Here is a 26,154-nt window from a genome sequence, read left to right on the forward strand (position 1 = left end):
TCCTCTAACCTCCAAATGAAGCTTCTTAAATTTTGAATGCAACCCCGCCAGCTCCTTCCTCACCATCCAAATTAATGGGCCTGGTTAGGTTTATATTATCAATATTTCTCATCATTTTGAAGACATGATTTATGTTTGTCTCATCAATCCTCTTTTCTCCAATGAAAATAAATTGAGTGCTAAGAGCTTTTCTTCAAGACTTCAAGACAAGACAAGAGTCCCTAGTTTTAGAATCATTCCTACTACTCTTTTCCAAGGCATCAATACCCTTAATACGACAGGGTATCCAAAATGGGATGTATATCAGAACTCACAAGGAATTTAGCAACATTAAGATAAATAAGCAACAGTTGAGGAAACAAGCTTGTACTCATCAGCATTGTTCTCAAATGGAAGAATCCGATTACAGTATTTTTGTACTGACTGTAATACTTGGGAATCCTATTTAGTGACAATGGGTAGGATAGTGGATAAAAGCAATACTGTGGATGCTGGAAATCTGAAACAAAAACAGAAAATGCTGGAAAAACTCAGCAGGTCTAACAGCATCTGTGGAGAGAAAGACAAAGTTAACATTGAGTCCATATGACTCTTCAGAGGATAATGGATATGGTTTCACTAAACAATGACGTTTTAATTCTGTACCATTGTCGATTCACAACGCCAAACAAATCTAGGAAATGTAGTTCAAATAGTCTGTGGCACCTGATTTCACTAAAGTTAATCATAAATAAACAGTGAAGCACCTGTTAAAAAGTTTCTTAAATGTGCTTTTCTTGTTCCAAGTATTTGCAAGATTGCATAAATAAAACCATCTCCATGGAAAACACATCCCAGGTGATAAGGAAAGAATGGCAGCAGTAACAAGTAAGCACAAGCACAATCACTGTATATGAATGGAGTAGGAATTTCTTATAGGAAAATGCAACTCCAAGGGCAAGCACTTGAAGTACTTATCCCTAGGTGGGTTCCTGGTATTACTATGATTTCCCTACAAATTGGATTTTAAAATAATCGCCTTTTAATTGCCCCTCTGTAGAGTCCTGAAGGTAAGCCATTTGCTGTGGTAAACAATGAAGCGGACGTAATCGAGTGATGTCAGCCAAAGAGATTCCCGCCGAGCACGCCTGTGTGTTCAGTCTGTTTCTTTCTCCATTCTGGCGACAGAGAAACATTTTTGAAAGAAGATAAAAATGCCCAAAAAAAAAAAATAGGAAAAAGTGGATTTGTGCTCACAATTCCTTGTAAACTTGAGTTTCTAGTCACTGCTATTCCTTATGTGAGAGTACAGGACTGAGGACAGGAATCCATAAATACAGGATTGGAAACAGAGCAGTAATCAGGCAGTGCTCATGTAGTGCATCACAGAGCAACTCTGCCAGAAGTACCAGCCTGCCTGCCCACCCACCATTTTGCAGGCCAATGGAATATGGTGTGTACTTGAAAAAAATAAATGCACTTAACATTCAAAAATACCTACATCCTTAAACATACAAGTTTCTGTTTGGTGTAGTAACACAAACTCCTATCCTAATAGCATGACAGTACACCAAAATGTGCAGTACAACCTTCATTCAAAGAATGATGACTAAAGTTAAGTACTAAAGATTCTTAGGTTACTTACAGCCAAGCAATCGATCACTTTTCTTCATTTGTTTGTCCTTGACACACCATGGCTAACTCTTGCACAATAGTGTCTCACAGAGGGAGTACTTATCTGCCTGGGATGCATGACAGGGCTTACCATAGCTATCTATACCTGCAGGTCTTATTTTAGCAATTAGATTAGACAGAGAACAGTCCAAACCATTCTGTTTTCAAAATGCCACCTGTCTGAAGCTTATCCATTTATTAACTACTGGGCAACAGGACATGGGGAAGATGTTTCCACTTGTGGAGGAACCAAAACTAGGGACCATAAATATAAATGTCACCAATGAATCCAATAGAGAATTCGGGGAAATCTCCTTTACCTGAAGAGTGTTAAGACGGTGGAACTTGCTACCAGGAGGAGTTGAGGTGAACTGCATTGATGCATTTAAAAGGGAGACTAGATAAGCGCATAAGATCAGAAATGGGAATGTTTGCTAATGATTGTTCAGTTCCATTTATAATTCCTTTGATAACAAAGCAGTCTGTGCCTGCATGCAGCGAGACCTAGACAACATCTACACCTGGGCTATTATGTAGCAAGTAACATTTGTTAGTCGATGAGCATCACCAACAAGAGAGAGTATAACCACCTCCCCTTGAAACTCAATGGCATTACCATTGTGAAATCTGCCATCAATATCCTGGGCATCACCTTTGACCAGGAACTTAATTGGACCAACCATATGAATACTGTGACAACAGTAGGGTGGAAGCTAGGTATTCTGCATTAAGTGGCTCACCTGACTTCCCAAAACCTTTTTACCAACTCCAAGGCACAATTCAGAAGTGTGATGGAATACTTTCCATTTACCTGGATGAGTGCAGCTCCAACGAAACTCAAGAAGCTTGACACCATCCAGAACATAACAGCCTGCCTGATGGCACCCTATCCACCTCTTCAAAAACAAACATTCCACCAGTGGTGGAGAGTGAACATGGTTACAATGTGCACCGTCTAGGTGATCCATTGTGGCAATTCCCCGAAGCTTCTTCAACAGCACCTCCCAAACCCATGACTTCTCCTACCTAGAAGGACAAGGACAAGCAGCATATGGGAATGAACAAATCATACAATATCCTCACTTGGAGATCACATCACCGTTTCTTCATCGTTGTTGGGTCAAAATCCTGGAACTCCCTTTCTAACAGACTCCAGCAGTTGCAGGGCAATTTAGAGATGGACAATAAATGATGGCATTGTGAGTGACATTCAGATCCCATCAGGTCAAATGCCTTTTTGTGTGTTGTAAATTCTATGTAGTCCAATGTAACTCCAGTGTACTCCCAGTTTCTCCACAGAGGTGATTCTGGTTTTGGCACATTGCCAGGGTGCAAGTCCACCAATCACTGAGTCACTCTTTTTGGATATTTAAGTTTCCATATGTGATAGCTTGATACAGTCTCAGCTCTTTAATTTTGATATAGAATAAACTTATCAGGTAACAACTTTCAGGTGGGGGTTGGGGCAGGTTAAGAAACACCACAATCCAACAACAATGTGACTCTATTCAAATACAATGCAAGCTAACTCTTTGCTGAGATGAAGGGCTGAACTAGAACCAAGAGAACTAGTTATCTGGATTTTCTAAACCAAGAAACCACAATAACAGAAAAGGGGAGACAAGCAATGGGTATTACTTATAATACTTAGTGCACATTCTCTATTGAGAATATATTTATTATTTAAGACAGTGTCACACCTATTCCCTGACCTTGGTACTACACAACAAATCATTGACAGAGACCACCAGAGTTGCAAGGACGTGGGAAACAAAAGAAGTTAGCTTTTAAGAAGTTAGCTGATTTCCCCAAACAGCTAAGTCACAACTTCACTGGGGTAACTGTTGAAACTCCAAATATCTTGTGCGCTACTGAGCTGGCATAGATTTCTAGAAGTACATGTACAGACTTTTTAAGACAGTCATCAATAAGTAAGTGAAAATGGGCCAATCATTTTTCCTTTTAAAAGGAACTTCTTCAGAGTTCTGCCATTCAGGATGAGCCCTTTTATAGACTACAAAATAATGAGTTCGAAACTCATTCATCTCCAGGTCACATGGCACATTCTCTGTAGCTTAGGTGCAATAAACCCTTTATGCCGACACATGGACTGGTTGAGGCCAAGCTACTCCATTTGTATTTTGTCTTTGGTCCCACAGGGCCATGAGATCACTTCAGGTCTTGACTTCACCACAAGAATTAGCAATCATTAAATCAAGCCTTCCAGCCTATAGAGAAAGTCTCGTATTTACATACTGTCCTTCATAACCTCAGGACATCCCAAAGCACTTTACAGCCAATGGAGCACTTCTGAAGTGTCATCACTGTTGTAGTGCAGGAGCATGGCAGCAAGGCCTCTCAAATAGCAGTGTGATAATGACCAGAATATTTTGTTTGTATTACTGATGCTGGTTAAGGGATACATATTGGACAGCACAACAGGAATAACTCCCCTGCCCTTCTTTGAAATGGTGACATGGGATCTTCTACATCCACCTGGGATGGCAGACTTTTAATGTCTCACCCCAAAGATGGCACATCTAAAAGTACAGCATTCCCTCAGCACTGAAATGTCAGCCTAGACTTTGTGCTCAACTCTCAAGAGGTGGACTTGATCACAACCTTTTGACTCAGAGGAAAGAGTGCTACCACCTGAGCCATGGTTGACAGCTGTATTGACAGCTCTCTTACTCGCATAATCAGTATGTTTTGTATGGAAAAAGAAGTGTGCCTTTGCTTTTCCTTGGGAGTGTGTATTCCAATTATATAATTCAAGCAGCAAGCGTTTGAGAGTTTAAAAGGTTATTTATTCTCTCATGCTTACCCTGAATTAACTCAACGTCACATACTTTGTCTCACACACAAAACATATAAAGATAAAGATAGTGCACTTTTACTGATTATAGTTAATTCCATCTCTGATATACGACTTTCGGTCCCCTATTTGGGAACCTGTGGTTTCTTGAATGGATTTGATGATTTAAAGTCGAAGTGAGGGTCTTGTAAAGTGAAGGTTCACAGCAGGTTACGAGGTGTCTTGAGTTGAATATCAGGAGGTTGGCTCTCAGGTGAGCTTTGAAACCGGATTAGGTTAAGTACTTTGGCTGCTTGATGACTTGCAGCAAGTTTCACAGTCTGGTTCTCAAAATGGCTGATGACTGATGGTTCTGATGGGTTCTGGCGTAAGGGTGAAGTTCCTAAAACTAGTTTTGATCACATGATCCCTGGGTTAACACTTCTGAGGCCCACCCCCACCCAGTCTGGTTTGGATGGGGGAGGCCATTGTGATGCAATGGGAAGTTGATAGTGGCCACTGAGCTTTGATCTTTCCTTTTGTCCAGTATGAAATATGGAAACAGGCAATATGTAAACTCCATAGTATTTAGGTGTTGACCCATCCTTAAACAATGAGGTGTGTGAATCCCACAATTGGATGTGAAGTACCCACCCTATCCGTGTCCATAGTTAATTAGGTATTTGCTGGAGACTTGGTCACATCTCATGATTTGAGCCACAAAAATCACATGATTTGCAGCTGCCAATTTAACAGCTTGTTTGTGTCCAATTTTAAAAAGTATTGACTGAAATTTCATAATATGACATACCTTTACTGGACATAACACAGCTATAAAAGAAACATGAAAGGTAAGGGTCTAAGCTGCACTTCATAATTCTGTACCTGCCTATGGTAACAACAAAAAAAGGCGATTTAGTCGTGGTTGAGGTGGTGATTGAAAACCCACTGATTATAAACTTTGGGAAATGACCTGCCATCATTGTTGTCCAAGACAATGTTTGTGACGAGGGTGAAGGTCTAATACTTTCTTCCTTTACCCAACAATAAATTTCAGCACTATAAACACAAGACTCTTTATATACTTATATCTGAATACAATGCTGTAACATTAAAGGAAACAAAAGAAAAAAATCACAAACCTTGAGTCCAGATTTTTTTCTTGGTAAGTGCTCCATCAAAAGTGTTGAAAGTATACCCTCCATTTTCATTTCAGAGACACTGAAGAAACAGAAAATTGTCATATATCTTTTCTGCCAACAGTTAGTGATAAAGCAGTAATGTTAAGAGAGACTTAATTTACCTAGAAGTGTGTGTACATTGGGGTTGGGAAAAGAGGAAGGGGTTCACTTGATCATCAGGCAAAAGTTGGTTCTGCATCAATCCCATTATTTGTAAAATTCTATAATGTTATGATCACTTTTACCTACAAAATCCTTTACTATGAGGCTATTTATTAATCATGTCTCATTACATATTACCAGGTCTAAAATAGCATGTTCCCTGATTGGTTCCAGAATGTATTGGTCCAAGAAACTGTCCCAAACATTTACTTAATGCCTCTGGGCTTCAATTCTCGGGGCTTGCTGTCTCTGGCTCCCTCTCTGGGCCACCCCATTTTTTTGTAAAAGGCCAGAACAACACCTCCTGCCTCATTGCACCAACTTCCCACACTCATCAAATTCCTGGATTTAAGCACTCAGTCTCAATGCACTCAGACTCCAGCTGCACTTTTGTGTGAATAAATGTAGCCTCTCTTGCTATTCTTCATCCCTTCATCAATTTTTGCACCCTCATGTCTTTATTTCCCACTTGGTCGAAATTTTTATTTCTTTATTTTCTGTTATTGTATTCCTCGTCAGTTTGTAGAGTGCCCCCTTTCCCTCCTTCAACATTAAGTTATTCAACATCCTGTACCAGGCTGTTCTAAGTTCACATTTCCTCGTTATCTATGTATGTGTCAGGGGTACATTTAAGTGAAATGTACTGTACGACAATTATTGTGAAAGGTTAATGAAAACATCATGGATTAAAATGGTGGGGAGGAGGGGGTAATAGTGATAGCACTGATGATTCCATGCCATTCTCTCCTGGCAACTTGCCAGGCACCAATCTCCAAGATATTTGAACTGAATCACAGCAGGAAGCCATCATCCAAGCGCCCGTGCCAGGCTGAAGCCACACTTGTCTTAATGAATCAGTGAATGAGCAATCATAGAGCTGAGAAATTGCAAGGCTGGCTGTGGAGCTTCTGTGGGCAGTTCACAAACAGAGCATGATGTACGTGAGACAGCAAAAAGGGTGGTGGTGGAGGGGGTGGGAAAGAAACAGTGCAACACAAGACAGTACTACAACATTCTTCAAATTGATATTCAATATAAAGCATTGTGAATTCAAATCAAGCATAATCATAAAATTAAAATTCTTCCCAACAACAGGGGGAAAATAACACAGAATAAAGTGCAGTTTCTCAATTGCTGTGCAAAAATATTTTATTTGTAATTTTTGATTAGAATTGCTAATTAAAAATGGTCATAGGCCATCCTGACCAGCAATAAGTGCAGCCTGAGGCAAAAAGCCAATGGCACTGACAGCAGCAGGATAGCAGGTGGTCTATTCTATTGACCTGCTCATCCTTCTTCCTGATTGGAGGAAATATGAAAGCAAGGCAGGAGTCCAGATTATTCAGTTACAGGCTCTGCTTATTTATGCGTTTTACTGCAATAAAACTCTCAGCTGAACAGGAAATGTATGTGCACCTTTAAATCTTCTGCATAAAAGAATATTAGCAAATTTCCAGTACAACCATCAACTCCAGGTCACTGCTTCATTTAACACATCCTTTCCAAGGGCCTGCAAACCCTGCAGGTCCATACCACCCCAAGATTTCTCTCCGATCCTCCTACAATGGACATTTAAAGTACACATCTGCTAACCACTATTTTTTCATTTCTCTTCTGTTCTATGCTCTGCGAGTGATGGACTGCATAACAGGCTTTACTCTTCACCTAGGTTTTTCAAGTTAAAGGGAAACACTTTTAGCAGCTATCCTACACTCATCCACATCTTTTACTTATTTAAGCACATACTGGCTCACTTTTACACAAATCCACAAACAACTGCCCACGCACATCTGCTGCTCCAAGCTGCAGTTTCAATGATCTTTACACTCATTTTTGCTCATGGAGAGAAACTGGAAGAGACAACCCTTCTGCAAGAGTAAAAAAGATAAAAAAATCTTGCTTACAAAATTCTCACTGATATATAAAGATTGTAAGTGACATTTTAGGTTTTTATAACATTACGTTTACAAACTTCCTTCTGTATTTTTATGCTGTTATAATAATCATAATAATTTCTGGTGACATACCAAGGTGCCCATATTATTGTTGCCATCAACCAGAAGCAGCTTTCCCCTGTTTTCCCCAAATTACTGAAAACACTGCAATATTTTTGTAGCTTTCTCTTTTTTCCCCTTCACACAGTAAATCAATTTAAACAGTTCTATGTAAGCGAATTGAGAGAAAGTTAACTCCAAGCAAATGAAACACTTACTCCCTCCCTGTAAATACCAAGTTATTGTGCCCACTAGTCAGTTTTAAACCATGTACTTGAATCACAGAAATTCTATTTTACTGTGGAGCCACTTTCAATTTATTTTCATTAAATAGTTGAAAGAATTGAATGGAATTCTGCACTTAAACTGCAGCTACCCAACAATGGATTGGGAAACAACAACAACATTTCTAAGCAGTCTGGCATGTAATTTTAGGTCTGACAGTAGCTGACTGCTGAGGTAATTAATGGTAAACTTTAGAAATACGCTAGAGAATGGGTGACTTGGGTTTTTTTTCCTCCCAATCAACATGCAGCAGGTACTATCCAACACTGAACATCGGGGACAAAATCAGTTCCTACACATAAAGAAAGACTTGCATCTATATAGTGCTTTTCATGACAACAGGGCATCTTAAAGTGCTTTGCAGCAAATGAAGTACTTATGAAATGTAGTCAATATTGTAATGAAGGAAATATACACAGCAAGCTCCCACAAACAGCAATATGATAATGACCAGATAATCTATTTTTGTAATGTTGATTGAGGGATAAACATTGGCTCTGACATCAGGGACAACTTCCCTGTTCTTTGAAATAGTGCCATGGGATCTTTTACATCCATCTGAGAGTGCTGATGGGTGCAGGGTGTGCAGTTTAGTTTCTCATCCAAAAGGCAGCGTCTCTGACAGTGCAGAACTCACTCAGTACTGCACTGGAGTGTCAGCCTTGATTTTTTTGTGTTCAAGTCCTGGAGTGAGACTTGAACCCACAACCTTCTGACTCAAAGCCAAGATTGCTATCAACTGAACCACAGCAGTCTTTGTAACACATGTAAAACTTTGCAATGATAAGTACCATTTGTTGATAAGACATTTATTCCATATTTATTTGTGGGTTTAATATATATATTTTTACAAAACAAAAATAAAAATACCTGGAAAACTCAGCAGAACTTCTGTTGAAGAGTCATATGGACTCGAAACGTTAACTTTGTTCCTCTCCGCAGATGCTGTCAGACCTGCTGAGTTTTTCCAGGTATTTTTATTTTTGTTTTGGATTTCCAGCATCCGCAGTTTTTTGTTTTTATTTATATATTTTTACATTGTTCTTTGTGATTAAAACAAACTGAACAAATGCATTGATCTCTATGTCATAAGTAATAACGTAAAGTTTCATGTTGTGACTCTTGATTTAAACATTGATATCAATCCTCACAAGTCATCAGTTACCTGCTAGGACATAGAATAGAAAGCATAGTGGATTACAGCATCATGCGACTAAAGAAATAGGCCATGTCTGTCCCAACAATAAGTTACCTGTCCTGGGAGTACAAGGAGACACCGAAAAGAAAGAAGGAACTTTCCCATAAGGATGGAGGCAGAGGTATCCTGGGTGTTAACATACGTCCTAGCCACCCACTTCAAAATATCCCACAGTAATATGGGAGCAGGATACCTGGATTTAATTGCTAAGTCCAAGAGGACTAATGGAGATAAATACTTTAAAATCAAGGAGGCTTTGGATTTAAAAAAAATGAAAGACCAACTAGATGAAGATACTGTACAAGTCCACAACATTAATAACAATTGGTGCAAGATGAAATAATAATTTTCAAAACATGGAAGAACTTAAAAAAAATCCCTCTTTCCAAAGTTAAAACAGATTACGTAAGGAATTTCTTTTTGACTTTTCCCATTGAAAGAAGATAGATTATCCTCTGATTTATCTTTGTTTTAATAAAAGTTATAAAGGGAACTTAAGCACTGTAGACTACATTGTACACATGGACAAGCTAGGCAGCAAGCCGATGACAGCTGAGCTTACGATCAGTGCTGGGAACCGTACACGCTAGACTCAGTGAATAAATGAGCGGACAGTGAAAGCTGATGAATTGCACCAATGATCCATAAAGGCAGTTTGCAGCATGGTGCAACACACGCCGTCAAAATAAATTGCTGTCCAGTATCATACACAGAGCACTATGGAGACAGTTCTGACAATTTAATTTAAGATTTGGGCCAAAAACCCTGTAGGTTATTTTTGCCTAGGACAGAAGACTGTAACAGAATGCTTTTAAGGGATTTGCAGTTTTCATGATCTTTGCAATATAAGTGCTTAAGGCAAGACACTGACCAATACTAACATGGGACTCCTCAATAAGCAAGGGTTTACCAAATCACATAACTAAATAACTTATGAGTACTGGTACAATCACCTTTCAATAAAAGCACTTACTCAATGTCCTTGGCTTAGCATGATTTTGTTAATCTCCAAAGTACATTTCTGACACAAATTTACTGAAACTGTGCAATACTGGACTGGTGCTATTGCTGGTCTGAGTATGGTGAAACTAGTAGCATTGATTATTATATTGATCCCATTCCAGCAGATCAAATCTCTCTGGCTCTAAGTATGTCTTTCAAAATGAAAAAAAAACACAACTTGCCAGACCGTGCTCAATGGAATTCAGGGGCAAAAAACAAAAGCATAAAAACATACTATTTAAGGAATAATGGACAAATAAATAGGATCAGCCATTTGTAATAATAGAGCTAAACCTATCCTCGACTCCTCTCCTTCCAAACTATGGCCCTACTTCCAACTTCCTTCGCTTCGAAAGTCCTTGAACGTTTTGTTGCTTCCCAAATCCACGACTATCTTTTATCCAACTTCATGTTTTAATCTCTTCAAATCGAATTTTCGACTTTGCCACAGCACTGAACCGGCCTTATCCAAAGTCATAAAACATTGTGACTGTGATGCATTATCTCTCCCTCTCCTTCTAAACCTCATGCAGCCTTTGACACAGTGAACAACACCAAACACTTCTGCTGTCTTTCTCTTGTTATCTGGATTTTTAGGTATGCATTCACCTGGTTGCTCTCATGCTAGCTTGTAGTCAGAACATCTCTGGCAATGATTTTTCTTCTTGCCCCAGAACATTATTTCTAGAGTCTCCCAAGAATCTATCTTTGGTCCCCTCCACTCCCTTATCCTTACTATAAATGCATGTTATCGATAATGAAGTCAGCTTCCACATGTATACTGATGACATCCAGCTTGACTGTTCCATAGCCTTTGCATTGTCAGACTGATTGGACAATGAGCTTCAACTTCCTGCAGCTAAACTTTGCGAAGACAGAAGTTATTGTCTTTGGACTTTTCCATAAACTCCGTATCTTTGCCATTGTTTCCACCCCTCCTCCCCAAACATTGTCACAGGCGGTACCAGGTGGCTTGTAATCGTGACATCTTATTTTTACCCCGAGGTGAGCTTCCAACCCCATATACTCTCCACATCCAAAATGCCTCTTGCCTCAGCCTATCTACTTCTGAAACAACTCTCATCCATGCACTGTCACTTCCAGGTTTGACTATTTAACGATCTCCTAGTTGACTTCGGATCTTCAGCCCATCCAAAACTCTGCTGCCCGTATCCTATCTGGCTCACCTAGATCCCTGCTCTTGAAGACCTACATTGGTTCCTAGTGTCCAATCGCCTCCAATTTAAGTTCTCGTTTGTGTTTACATCCCTTCATGGTATCACTTTTCCTGATCTCTAACCTCCTTCATCCCTATAAAGTAATTTCAATTATTTCCTTATTTTCCTGTTCCTCTAACACTAGCCATTTATGCAACTACCCAGCTCCATCAATTGTTTACCCCATGACTGGTGTCCATGCCTGTAGTCCAGGTTCTGGAATTCCCTCCTTAAACACTCCACCTCCTTCTCCTTTTTAAAAGCTGTTTTAAAACCCAACTGTTCGTCCCTCTTAATATCTCCTTCCATTACTGACCAATTATGTCTTTGAGACCTTGTTATATTTTCAATGTAATATATTTATACAACAGCAACAAAAGCAAGTAGAGTGTGAAAATCCAAATGGATTCTCAGTGCAAAATGGAACAAGGCTCTCTCATGCTACTTTGCTTTAGTATCAAGCCAAGCCCAGGCACTGGATTCAGGCTGCATTTATACAACTGTCATCACAACTGTAGAATAAATGCAGCCTTTGGTACATCTCAATTCTAAAATGCTACATGACTTGAGCTCATTGCTGTTATTATCAAACTGGAGAAGTTTCAATTCCTGTTCCATTATTTATCTTTTTTGAGCAACTAACTATCCACAAAATAGTCCACAGCATTTGATGTTGGCAAGGAACAAGGTTAAAGAAACCTCACCCAGAGTTTTGTTGTGCCTAAAGGCAGCACTTGGCATGGACAGAAGTTTCACTTTCACACTATTTTCCAACACAGCCATATCCTACTTTGAAAATTAACCAAAACACAAATTCAGCAAAAAAAAAAAATGGGCTGTCTCCAAGGATTCTTCCATAGCTGTAGGGCAATGTCTAAGATTTGACTTTATTTATTACATGCAAGGATACAACTTCAACTATTATTTTAGTTTACACAGAGTGCTGTGCTTCAATAAACATGGGGAGTTGATTTGAATAATGATTTTCAAACAAAATCTTACACTCCTTTAAGTAATTAGAATCTGGGTATTCCAGGGACCTAACCACAAGACTGCTGACTAGGTTTGCCAATTGTGATTAAATGTATTTCTGGAGATTTCATCACATGACTTGTCCCCATGCCCCAGCCATTCATCAGCCAATATGTCATTCCTTGTGACACACTGCCTTCCTATGTCATTGGAAAGCAAAAAGACTTATTGACTCATTGGAGGTCAATCATCTCAGTTCTAGGATATCACTGCGGGAGTTCTTCAGGGTAGCGTCCTAGGCCCAACCATTTTCAGCTGCTTCATTAATGACCTTCCTTCCATTATAAGGTCAAAAGTGGGGATGTTCGCTGACAACTGCACAATGTTCAGCACCATTCGCAACTCCTCAGATACTGAAGCAGTCCATGTCCAAGCACAGCAAGACCTGGCTTGGGCTGACAAATAGCAAGTAACATTCACGCCGCACAAGTGCCTGGTAGTGACCATCTCCAACAAGAGAGAATCTAACCATTGCCCCTTGAGATGCAACAGCATTACCATCACTGAAACCCCCACTATCAACATCCTGGGGGGGTTACCATTGACCAGAAATTGAACTGGGCCAACCATATAAATATTGTGGCTACAAGAGCAGGCCAGAGACTAGGAATCCTGTGGTGAGTAACTCACCTCCTGACTCTCCAAAGCCTGTCCACCATTTACAAGGCATCAGGAGTGTGATGGAATACCCTCCACTTGCTTGGATGAGTGCAGCTCCAACAACACTAAAAAAAGCTCGACACCATCCAGGAAAAAACAGCCCACTTGATTGGGACTGCATCCACAAAACATTCACTCCCCCTACCACCGACACCGACCTCTACCTGGAAGTTTCCCTCCAAGCCAATCATCATCCTGACTTGCAACTATATCACCATTCCTTCACTGTCACAGGGTCAAAATCCAGGAACTCCCTCTCTAACAGCACTGTGGCTGTACTTACACCACTCTGACTGCAATGGTTCAAGAAGGTAGCTCACCACTGCCTTCTCAAGGGCAATTAGGGATGGGTAATAAATGCTGGCCTAGGCAGCGATGCCCACATCCCATGAACGTATAAAAAAACCCAGTTGGATGATGCGTGACTGTCAGCCCAACAGCTTTTATTTTCCCCCATTTTCAATATTTTTATATATGGCAGAGAACTGTTCAATAAAATTAAAACAATTTTTTTTAATGTCCCTATGATTTTCCTCCAGGCTTGCACACAGCAGTGCCCTGGAGACTGATCTTCAATTCCTAGAGTCTCCAGGCCCAATTCTGGAGGATTGGCAGCCCTACGCTGACAGGTCAACAAGCAACTATAGGAGAAAAGGGACTCTCCCCCAAATAACATAACTTCAAACAATTAAACAGTTGAATAAAACTGCGCAACAACTTCAGAAAATAGTGCCTTTGTTCCTTCCTGTTTGATTTGACAGACCTGATATGGTGAGACACAAGGACATTTGCATATTCTGCTTCAGAAGGAGTGAGGAAAAGGAGACTATTTCCACAGGACCCAATCCGGGCTGTTCGTCCCACTCTATGAACATATTCTGCAGGTGAGGTCGGTGCGTTATACTGCAAAATGGAAAAAAAGAGAAAATGATTTTTAATATTTATTCCATTCCCTCAAACCAGGCTAAGTGAGGTTAAAGTTTTCTCTTGTTCTGAATAATGGGAGGAATCTCCAAGGGCTTGCAGCTGCTTCCCACCCATTCCATGCAGCAAATTGGCTGCCGCCATGTTAATGAGGCCAGTTGATTAAAACTGGTGTGGCCTCATTCCGCCGTGGATAGGAATCTAACTGAAACCAGCAGGCTCCTGCAGGTAGTTACAATCCCCCAATGGTTCTGAAATGTGGACTCTACAGAAATGGAAACACTAAGAGCCAATTGCAACAATGCTCCTCAAGCATCTAATGAATCCACATATCCGCTGGAACAGTTAGACGGTTAATTACTGTATCTGTAATGGTGTGTGTGTGTGTGTGTGTGTGTGTGTGTGTGTGTGTGTGTGTGTGTGTGTGTGTGTGTGTGTGTATATGTGTATAATGACTCCAGAACAGAGAAGAACTTGTTTTAATTTCCATGCTCTATATATTCTGAAAGCATTATTCTGGAGCGAAGTGAGCAGATAATTGGTGAAAAGGCCATAAGATCAAGGGTAGGCCATTCAGTACCTCAAGTCTGTTCCTTCATTCAATTAGATCATGTCTGATCTGCTCTTCAAGACCATTTATCTATCTTTGCTGCACATCCCTCAAAAAGCTTACCTAACAAAAATTCTTTCTGCTCAGTCTTGAAAATTTCAACTAGTGCAACGAGTTCCCAAATAAGAAAAGGAGACACAAAGGTCAGTTACCCCATTGAAAGGAAAAGATGAACCCTATTACATGAAGAAACTGACAGCATATGGCAAACCAGTGGAGAGAGAATCTGGAAGGTGTTGCGATTTGGAGATCTATCAATTTACTTATTTTTCATCTGTTCTATGATCTTCACATTGAAACAGCATTGGGGGAAGGCCATTCAGTGCAGTATGTCTCTGCTAGTTCTTTGAAAAAACTATCCAATTAATCCCATTCCCATGTTCTTACTCCATAAACCTGCATTTTTCCTTTTCATGTCCAATTCCTAACACACATACACAGCATATCCATGCCACTAATGGTGCAAGTAATTACAATATTACAATCAAATAGGTAACTAGGCTTAGGCACTCAATGTCCACATCTGAATCCTTTAGTCAAAGAGGAATCTAGTGGTTAACCAGATAAGCTGAAAATCAGTGCCCAGATGAGCAGCAACTATCATCCCAAGAGGAAGCAGATAGAGGACTATAGGAAATCACTATGAAGTTGAGGAGTTATGAGGTAGTAAGGCATTAAGCACTGTTGATGAAAGGGTAACAGTGGTAAGGTTAATGAGGGATCAGCTGGTTAAAGGTGTAACATGCCAAATTTTCCTCTTGTAGTTTTTGACACTAAGCCCTGGTGGGCCTGGTTTTTCAACCAAGGTTGCTAGAACATGTGTTGTATTTCAGGGTTATTTATACCTACACACAGTGCTTGAAAATAGTATGCATAGCAGAGGGATGTCCAATACCCTTGTTCTCATCATCTTTCAAGTAACAATAATTCAAGCAATGGCTCTCTCCACGGTAATTTGACATTGACAAGTGTTGCAACTGATTATATCAAGGATCTCAGCAACTCCAAAAAAAAAATCAAAAGAATGTCAGAATGATCTGTATTAAAACTGATGAAATTAGTTTGCTTTTAAACAATGAAAAGCAAATTTTATTCATGATCCATATCAATGGTTTTAATTATAAAGCTCGGAGGATACACAAAACCAACTGAGCAGCTTCTCACTACCATTAAAACTTCTGTGCAGATAAAACTATCTACACGATGCTAAGATGACTAAGATGCATAGAAGAACAAACATATATCCTGGATGCCTCATCAGTCCTGCAGTGTAAAAATTGTTGGAATTCCACAATATAATTTTTTGCTTTTTAAAAAACAAAATAATTGGTTTGGTCATTTTGACTCAGATAGGATATCTGTGAATCAAACACAACGACCAATACATAATACAAATATGTTGAGATGAGAAAACAAGTAAATAGTAGGGATACTGTAGGTGTGCAGCCACGCAACAATCTGGAACGTACCTTGCAACCCAATGAATAGGCTGCGCACAACAAAGAAAATAGTTAGAGGGAACATTGGTCCCAGGTTAAAACTAATTAAATTCCACTTTTGAACTGCAGATACAATAGTTTTGAGTGGTCCATGACTAAGAAAGACACAAAAGGATTTCAACATGAAGTTAAAAATGTTTCCCTCAAGATTTGCAAGGTTGCTAATATGATCATTAAATAAAAACATGTTTATCATTGAAGGTAAAAAAATATGCACACATATGCCAAGGTTGTGGGATTGCCATTCATCTCCATGGAAACAGGAGACAGCAATGTCACAGTTAAACTGTGGCTGAAGCCAGTGAAACAGACCAAAATAGCCCACGCATCTTACACCTCGGACAGGTTTTGACATCTTGGCCAAGTTGTCAAGCTGTTGTAGTTATAAGTGCTTATTTGTGAAAGCAAATAATTACTCCCTAAAGGTCACCTTCAGCGGACAGAGATCCTGTGTGTGCAAAGTTCCTATTCCTCCACCCACAGGGTACCCTGCAAGGAGTATTCTAGTCAGTCCCCTGGATTGCAATTACAGCCCAATTTCACTGTTCAGTTCCTGAGAAATATTTAACCAGCATGTACAATATAATACAATCTCACTTAGATGGCAGGGAAGGTACTGGGTTTCTTGGGAAATACAGTTCTGGAGTTCATTACCACTCCCACTATGACATTTAGTGTTGTAGAATCCCCACCATAGACCTCATTGGGAAGGCACAGCCTTCAGTTTAACAGCTAATTTGAATAGGTAGTACCTCAGGGATGCAATCAAATATCACTATTACTTTGTTTAAAGAGACAGTAAACACATTCTTCTGACATGTCTTCCTTCTTCCTTAACCGAGGTTTTCCATCCAGTGGTTGACAGGGCCCTCAACCATGTCCAGCCCATCGCCCACACATCCGCCCTCACACCTTCCTCTCCCTCCCAGAACCATGATAGGGTCCTCCTTGTCCTCACTTATCACCCCACCAGCCTCCGCATTCAAAGAATCATCCTCCGCCATTTCCGCCAACTCCAGCATGATGCCACCACCAAACACATCTTCCCTTCACCACCCCCCCCCCCCCCCCCCCCCGGTGGCATTCCACAGGGATCGTTCCCTCCGAGACACCCTGGTCCACTCCTCCATCACTCCCTAAACCTCAACCCCCTCCCACGGCACCTTCCCATGCAACCGCAGAAGGTGCCACACCTGCCCTTTTACTTACCCCCTCCTCACCGTCCAAGGGCCCAAACACTCCTTTCAAGTGAAGCAGCACTTCACTTGCACTTCCTCAATTTAGTCTACTGCATTCACTGCTCCCAACGAGGTCTCCTCTACATTGGAGAGACCAAACGCAGACTGGGTGACTGCTTTGCGGAACACCTTCGGTCTGTCCACAAGCATGACCCAGACCTCCCTGTTGCTTGCCATTTCAACACACCACCCTGCTCTCATGCCCACATGTCCGCCGTTGGCCTGCTGCATTGTTCCAGTGAAGCTCAATGTAAACTGGAGGAACAGCACCTCATCTTCCGATTAGGCACTTTACAGCCTTCTGGACTTAACACTGAGTTCAACAAATTCAGATCATGAACTCTCTCCTCCATCCCCACCCCCTTTTTGATCCCCTTTTTTTCTAATTATTATAATATATTTTTATATATCTATTTTTCTTTTCCCACCTATTTCTATTATCATTTTTAAAATTTATTTCCACCCATTGTTTTATCTCCACCTTTTAGCCTATTTCGATCCCTTCCCCTCACCCAACCCCAGAAGGGCCATCTGTCACTTGCTCATCCTGCTTTCTACCCTTAATGTCACCATTAGCACATCCTTTAGCTAATATCACCACCATCAACACCCCTTTGACCTTTTGTTTATGACATCTTTGGCAATCTCTCCTTTGCCTCCACCTATCACTGGCCCTCAATCCAGCTCTGCCTGTCCCCTCTAGCCCCCTTAAACAGCTTATATTTCACCACATTTCTATTTCTCTTTAGTTCTGATGAAGAGTCATTTGGACTCGAAACGTTAACTCTGTCTTCCTCTCCACAGGTGCTGTCAGACCTGCTGAGTTTTTCCAGCAATTTTTGTTTTTGTAAACAAATTAGATTCACTCCAAAATTCAAAACTTTTGTTGTGTTTAACTTTAATTAACCCATGCAAAACTAGACTCTATAAGGCAGCACAAAGGAACATGCAATGGTGAAGAACCAAAGCTCAGAAGCTTACAGCACAGGCCATTCAATCCTGTCCATCAGTGACAGCTTTTTGCTGGAGCAATCCAAAACTAATCCCATGGTCCTACAGTCTCCTCTGCTTCAAATAGTTATCCACTTAGCTCTTACAGGATGCAATAGTCTCTACCTCAAATGCTATTGGCAGCAAATCATTCTATATTCCAACAGCCCTACGCGCAAAGACATTTCTCCTAACATCAATCTTTACTCGCAGTTTTTAAATATCCTCTTAACTTTTCCTGCTTGGGTAGAAATTGTCCCAGTGTCTCAAGCCTTTCCTCACAACCTTTTGATTCTCCTCATCTTGGTGAATCTACACTCTACTCTGTCTATAGCATTATTTTCTGTTCTAGGACATGGCATCCAAAAACTACACACAACACTCAAACTTTGGCCTAAAAGAACACTTTTGCAAACTTATCATGTTCTCTTTTATTCTTGAATTCTATAACTTTATGGTTTTGTCTACTAGGCATCGGCAGAGTATTGTTCATCTGAGATAAAAGCAAAATACTGCAGATGCTGTTAATCTGAAACAAAAATAGAAAATGCTGGGAAAAACTCAGCAGGTCTAACAGCAGCTGTGGCGAGAAAAAAAAAAGTTAACAGTTCGAGTCTGTATACGAAATGCCTGTATGCTCTGAAGAGTCATAGAGACTCGAAACATTAACTCTGTTTTTCTCTCCACAGATGCCATTAGACCTGCTGAGTTTTTCCAACATTGTGTATCTGTGTCCTTGCTCAGAACTGCCATTAGAATACCTGAACTATAGTTATCCAGCCAACTCGTCTCCTTTCATGATCAGCAATAATATCTTTTCATCTTCCAGTTGCCTAATATGATGTGGCTACATACTTAGCATTTGAAAATATTCTCAATTTCAGCTGCGCCATTATAGGATGTTCTGAAGCAGTGGTCAGGCTTTATCTGTCTTTCTCCACCTGCCCTCAACAAAGGCCACTGGAATACCCACTTGGAACAAAGAGATGGGGACTCAGTATAACATCCAAATTGCGCCACCAATGCCATGCAGCACTCCTTCAATATTGCTCCAGGTTGTCAGCACAGATTAAAAGCTGAAGTTTCTGACTAGGAGTTTGTACTCACATTAGAATGCTATTAATTGAGCCAAACTGACACCAGCTGATGCCGTTTGCAAAGTACCACTGGCAAAGGTCTTGGAATAGAATAAGATGGAAAAGCATGAAGACCAGAGATCACCCTGCACTTCACCTTACCCCAAATCATTTCTTCAAATTTTGAAATCAGTTGGCTGAAATAGAGAAAAACTTGGCAGATTTTGTTTAAGAACCACCTCTTTTTAACCAAAAAAAATGCCCCAAAATAGTGGTTAGTGATGTTACTTTATTTTAGAAAGATAAAAACAAGCAAATAAATGACTAATACAGTAATTGATAAAAAGAGTAAATCAAGGATCATTTGAAAAATTCATACTTATGAATCATTTCACGTACTTTATGAAGGAAAGCTGCTTGCTGCTTAAGAACTGACTCTTACCTGAACAATCCACGTGACTTCTGGCAGGTCTAGCCCACGTGCTGCTACGTCCTTTCAGAGGAAAAAGACAGACAGAATAGAAGATTACATGGTGCTGAGACAAGACCCCAGCATGCCACTTGGTGGGCTACATGATGCCTGAAAGTACAGATGGACCGCGGGGCAATCGGTGCCAGCTTGTCAGTTGGATTCAAATGACTCATTTATTTGGTGCAGAAGCTTGCAAAGCGAGCAAGCTAATGGAGATAGGGAACCTAACGATTCACTAGGAGGGGCCACCATTTTGCCACTGTCATCTCACCATCCTGCCAAAAGTCATTATTGCCTTTTGCAGAAAGTCAGCAGCAGGGTAGTGGCCCCCGTCGTCTGGGCGACAGATTGTACCATGCTATCAGTGAAGGACTAAGAGGGAGTTAAAGCTGTCAGAAGCGCCAACAACTGCTTGAAACCAGAGGAAATTGGCATCTTAAGTTAGCTCTTCAGTCCAAGGTGCACACTATTCGTATGAATGACCTTTTCTAAAACTGTACCATTACCAAAAAGAACAGGGTCCAAATGAACAATTACAGAGACAATATTATATGTAATTAAAAATGTGTGTAACATTTTAATGTGAGCAGGCTTGACTGAAGCAAATCAACACTGCATTTCTAGGAATAAATCCAAAATGAACTGAAGCTTTTTAACCTCAAGCTGGGAAAATTTCCATCAAAAATTACAAAAATGGGGAATCTGCGTAGAGGTTTAAACAAACAATTAGGGTATCATTAAATGTTATTTGTAAATGTGCAATAGCTGATTGAAATTTAACTGCTGCAGTCTCCATTACATTTGGGTTTTACAAAACAGGGCTGTTTAAACATCAAAATGACATGTGGGACCAGGATTTGCAGAATAAAAGAGAAAGGTCCTTTTCTCTACAGCAAACAATTTAATTAATTTTATTCCTGTTCTTTGTGGGCTCTGACCATTGCACAGTCTAAAAAAACCAACTTTTGTGACATTATCCCAACAATTTTGTCTGGTGACTAGCACAGGGTGTAAAGAGTGAATGAAATGTATACAGTTCAAGAGGTAATGGTGCCCATGGGTCAAGGTCACTGACAAGCCTGTTGGTAATGGGTGGGGAGAGACACAAATTGGATGGACGGGAAATTTCCACCTTTATCTTGTTCTTACCGTAACACCATCACTAAGAGACATCAGGGGATATGGAAATAGTGGGGAAAAGTTGTGCAAGAGTCAATATCTGTTTGGATGGCAGAGCAGGCTCAACAGGCCGGATGGCCTACTCTTGTTCCTATGTTACTAAGAGAAGGCATATATGACAAAAGATTAGAAGGGGTTTCCGCTGCTACTAATTTCTGACATGGTTATCAATCAATTAGGTATATAAGTATTCGGTTTAGTAAATAAATTATGCACTTTTAAGAACTATACTGATTTGCCCTAGAGAAAGAAAAAAAGGAAAACTGATGGATGGCTCAACATCCAACAAGTTTACACTGCACCAGCAGCATTAGCAATGGTCCATCTATAGGCTGCCAAACAAAAGTACGGGCAAGGGGTTGGTGGGTGTGGGGCAGGGAGGAAGGGGGCAGGATCTGTGCTTGAAGAGGAAAAGCTCAAGAGATCAAAAACTGAATTGGGTGTGAGTTGAACTGTTATAGGAGATCAGCGTGTTGAGGAGTTTCTCAGTGTGGACCTGTGGTATTGTCAAAAGAGTGAGGATTGAAGAGATTGGCTGAGGCAGCAGGCCGTATGGCTATTCACAAGAAGATTTTCAGCATTTTAAAATGTTTTATTATTTACTGATTGCTGTGTTGGATAGAAAGGGACAGTCTGGCAGGAACTAACACTGAGTGCTGTCAGGGGTTAATCGACGTGACATGCACCAAGCTGGATTAAGCTCATGCTGAAAGTTTACTTGGGTCATCTGTTCTGGTCACAATGTTATTCACTGGTTATAATTTATTGGTCCTTGCTGCTATGGCCCAGCTCAGAACTCACCACATGGTGAACTGTAGGCATGCACCTACATTCTGACATGCCATGGCACACAAGTACAATATATGGGTTCCAAGTTTAAATAAAAATCTAATTTCAAGAGTATAAAACAATACTAATTTTTGTAAAAAAGATAACCTTTGTTAAGCTTCAGGTTGTAAAACTGACCAAACATTAGTTGTCAGACTTCGGGCTTCAAGCATTTCAACACTCTTCAGTACTATTGTAGCTCAAGAGCAAAAGTCAACACTTTTGTAGCACTCTACAGTGTACATGTGTACACATACACCTATTTTACCAGGGGTTTTTTTAGCTTTTCTATTTAATCTGGTTAAGGCAATATATTTGTAGCCATATACCATTAAAATTTGCAAGATAGCATCCTGTGTAATTTTTCTGATGCCAATTAAAAAAACTAACTATATATGAAAACCCACAGGTTGATAGCTACATAAAAAGGAAATTAATTTAAAGTTGTGCACATTTACGCAAGTTTTAGAATCTCTTAAAAAATACCTTCATGTTCAGGTGTTTTACATGGAATTTTAACAGTGCAGGACTGATATGGTATCATAGAATGTTATGCAGAGAGAACAGCTCTGCATATCTTTTCCTTTTAAGCTGTACATTTTCATTTATTTATAGACTTAAAAATATTTTTTACTAGTAACCTGAAAAATTAAACACCATTAAAAAAAAACCTTGTACTGAAACTTGAAATACACTAATCAGATTAAGCATGATAAAGAAAGTCAATGCCTACATAGGAAAACCCGGTGTTCTTTGCTCAGTCCTGTTTCTTTGGTGACAGCTTGCCTTGAAAGAGCAGTTCAGGAGTGCGTCATTATAAACAGAATGAGCTCGGAAGGGTTTATCAGCGCTAATTACTCCCGATAGCTGTAATTTACACTTTTTCGGTGGGTGGAAATAGTCAAGATTCACACGTTTAGAGATCAGCATCTGCCACCTTTGGAGTGCAGAATGCCACCTTCTGCAGTCTGAGCAGCAGCAAGGAGAGCCAAAACAATCCAACACAAGGCTCAGATTAATACCTGACAGCATCAGCTTGGTCATTTTTAGCTCTAAGTGGACAAGACACACCTGTCTCTTTATTATACGATTACAGTTAGCTCAAAACAAGCACAAAGGAAAAACAGAAGCGAATGAAGGTAGTGCACAGATAGTCTTAAATTTACAAAGCTTTACAGTGCAGTGCTGAGACCTACAAATAAAACCCTGTTATTCCAGGGAGTTTTTGACACACTCAAGCTGTGTTGGGAGATGCCAAGCAAAGACCTGCAACCTTCCCATAAGGGGAAATCACCAGGTTGCCATCATGTGTCTTCTAGCAAGCAGATGAAGAGCACAGTTCGTGTAGGTTTCGGAACAAGTCTGGGAACACTTGGCTGCAGGTGGCACATGGCTTGGTGATAACAGCGTTTGGTGGTGAGGGGGTGTTGAGATGAAGAATGGTGAGGAAGAGAGATTTTATATCTTTACGTTAAAAAAAGTCAAGAACCATTTTTAAATCTACAAGATTAGTCTATTCTATACATTTTTGGCAACTGAATTTGAAGATTACTTTAAGCCTTATTACTCCTTTATTTACTATATTCTCACAAACTTTGGAAAGAACTGGACTAATAAAAATGTGATTTTGCAGAGTGTTTTGGCAGATTTTAATTCTATAAAAACTAGCAATCAGGCATCTGCTTTTATTATTTTATATTCAGTAAAATTATCACCCATGAGTAAACAGGCTTCATGATTTCCAACAACTAGCATCAATGTGTAACAATGAAAAGTGACAGAGAAGCATCAATGCCATGGTGGTAATTACTACTTTAACCACATGGGTTGTAAACTGGGAGAGTTCTACAATGGGTAGGTGATCCACTCTGCCTGTTCACTGTCCAAGCTGTGAAGGTGACACTTCCCTCCTGGCTTTCCATGTTGCTGCTGGCATGGTCAAATCACAGGAAAACGGGTTTTAGCATGGCTTACTACTACACTAGGGTAAATGACCAGATTATGAAAATAATGGCACTGTAACTTTCTAGTATATTCAACCATATACCCATCACTGTTGTGCTATTTAGGAACTGCACTACCTTCAGTCATTTCTCAGTCTTAATCACTTATATTTTTATATTTAAGTCTCAGATATAGTAAATATTGATGGCAGCTCTCAAGTTTTGCACTAATTACCCCTTAACTACAGAAATGACTGAATGCATGATTATAAATGTATATTAAAGCATTCCTTAAACCTTTAAGTGACCATTTACCATTAACAATTCCAGACTGCAACCAACAATTATACAGCCCAAAACACTAGCTGAATTTGCATGAAACATAACTTCCGCTAACTGTTTATAGAAACAAACTTTCTAATCTTCATCATTGTTCCTGAAAATAAATCTGGCTTCTGAAGCAGTACAGTTTTTCAATGGTCAATTTCACAAATAACAAAAAAAGTAATGATGACGGGTCTACACCTGCAAGCATGAACCTGCCTTTTCTCTTTTTAGATGCTGATGGACAGTATTTTTTAATTTCACATTTGCAAGTTCCTTCTTTTTCTATCTTTGTTAAGCTGTCCCAACCAATTTATCCATCTGCATGCAAACTTCCCTCACTTGAACATCCACATGGTCTTGGATTGCCAACTTCAATGCTAGATTATAGACAGCTTTCGTTTTGTACATCCATACCCACTGCATCATCCAATCTGTTCAGAGCTTTTTTCTTATGACACAACCAAAGGTTAGCACTTGTTATTTTGAAAGCTGTAATTAATCTTCTGGAGCTCTAAGGGTTAATGATGTTATTCAGAAAATATGTGAGCAGAACAGAATAGGTCTGGGAAGGCAGAAATGCAGAGGGAACAAAAAAAAATTAACAAAATAAAAAAAAGTACAAGGTAGGGAAAAGTAGAGATGAGAACAATTGAAAGACAGAAAAGAATGACAACTGGACAAATATTCAGAGCAAACCATGCAGGTTCACTGAATGATAAAAAAAAAGTTGTTTTGGTACAGGACAGTATAAGAATTGTTTTCACTTTCCTAGTCAAAAATAATAAGAATTAGTTTTTTTTCCATTCTTTTAGGAATGTTGGAAGAAAAAAAGACCATTCAGCCACTGCCCCTGCACTCCCCACTTCCCTCCCCCGAGCCAGTTCCAGCATTCAATAAGAATATGGCTGACCTATATCCGAACTTCATTTACCCATCTTTGCTTTAATAACCTTGGCTAGCAAAAATCTATCAATCTGGGATTTAATATCATTAATAATCTATAATCCATTTCTTTTTCTGGGAGAGAATTCCAAACTTTCCTTGATCAAATGTTTCCCAGCTTCCCTGCTGAATGGTCTGGCCATATTCCCTTGTTCTACGCTTTCATTTAAGATGTGTACTTACTGTGCAGAGAAGAACACCCATTTTTGATTGTGAAAATTCCAGAAAAACTTGCTTCCGTGTCTGCAAGATAAAGCAGATGCTAGTACCACTATCAGAGTGTGCAATAGTGTACAGTGGCATTCCTATACTTCTCACCATCATTCAGTTCTAACAGGGACAGAAACTGAAGACTCAGTGTGGTTTTCTGAATAAAATAATACAAATGAACCACTCTGGAAATAAGATCACTATTACAAATCAAATCACCTGGCAAGCTATAACAGTATGAATTACATTCCCATTTCAATAAGGTCGTGAACACTTCTATCTAATTACTGGGTTAAGAAAATATGATAAAATGTGCACTTTTAACATGCATGAAAATGGCCGAGAAAAAGAAAAAGGCGAACACATGGGAATAATTTTTTATGGTTGTGGGGACAGTCCAAAAAGATTGGGCAACTTAGAAATAAGTATCAGTAAGCAGCAAGTGACAACAGATAATGACAGTAAGAGGAATCTCACTGTATCTGAAATGCAGCAGCGCATCCGCTCAGCAGTACCATATGGGGTATGCTATTTAGCTCCATTGAAGCTCTAATTTGAAGACATAATGCACTAATTATACTCAGGGTAATAAACATTAAAATTCCTCCCCTGACACCCATCCACTTAATCTTTGTTTTGCTAGATAACAGCTGGTCAGGGTGTGCGCGGCCTACATACCCGGCCTGCTCTGACTCATGAAGTGCATTAGCTACAATGGGCATCAAAACTGTCAGCACT

General features: G+C 39.8%; 1 protein-coding gene across 2 annotated transcripts in view; it reads right to left on the reverse strand.

The window, feature by feature from the left end:
* ddx31 (DEAD (Asp-Glu-Ala-Asp) box polypeptide 31) overlaps positions 1 to 26,154 on the reverse strand; it is an 82,790-nt gene that overhangs the window by 34,124 nt on the left and 22,512 nt on the right. For both annotated transcript variants that reach the window (XR_005943835.1, XM_041193984.1), the window contains exons 14-17: positions 25,390 to 25,449; positions 19,958 to 20,008; positions 13,942 to 14,081; positions 5,590 to 5,668 (exon numbers count right to left, since the gene is read on the reverse strand). Coding sequence is in view for 1 of the 2 variants with exons in the window: in XM_041193984.1 (XP_041049918.1) it covers positions 5,590 to 5,668; positions 13,942 to 14,081; positions 19,958 to 20,008; positions 25,390 to 25,449 (330 nt within the window). In the remaining variant the exon portion in view is untranslated. The remainder of the gene's footprint in view (positions 1 to 5,589; positions 5,669 to 13,941; positions 14,082 to 19,957; positions 20,009 to 25,389; positions 25,450 to 26,154) is intronic.

The sequence above is a fragment of the Carcharodon carcharias genome, chromosome 8 (genome assembly GCF_017639515.1).
Source record: "Carcharodon carcharias isolate sCarCar2 chromosome 8, sCarCar2.pri, whole genome shotgun sequence".
Classification (NCBI taxonomy): Eukaryota; Metazoa; Chordata; class Chondrichthyes; order Lamniformes; family Lamnidae; genus Carcharodon; species Carcharodon carcharias.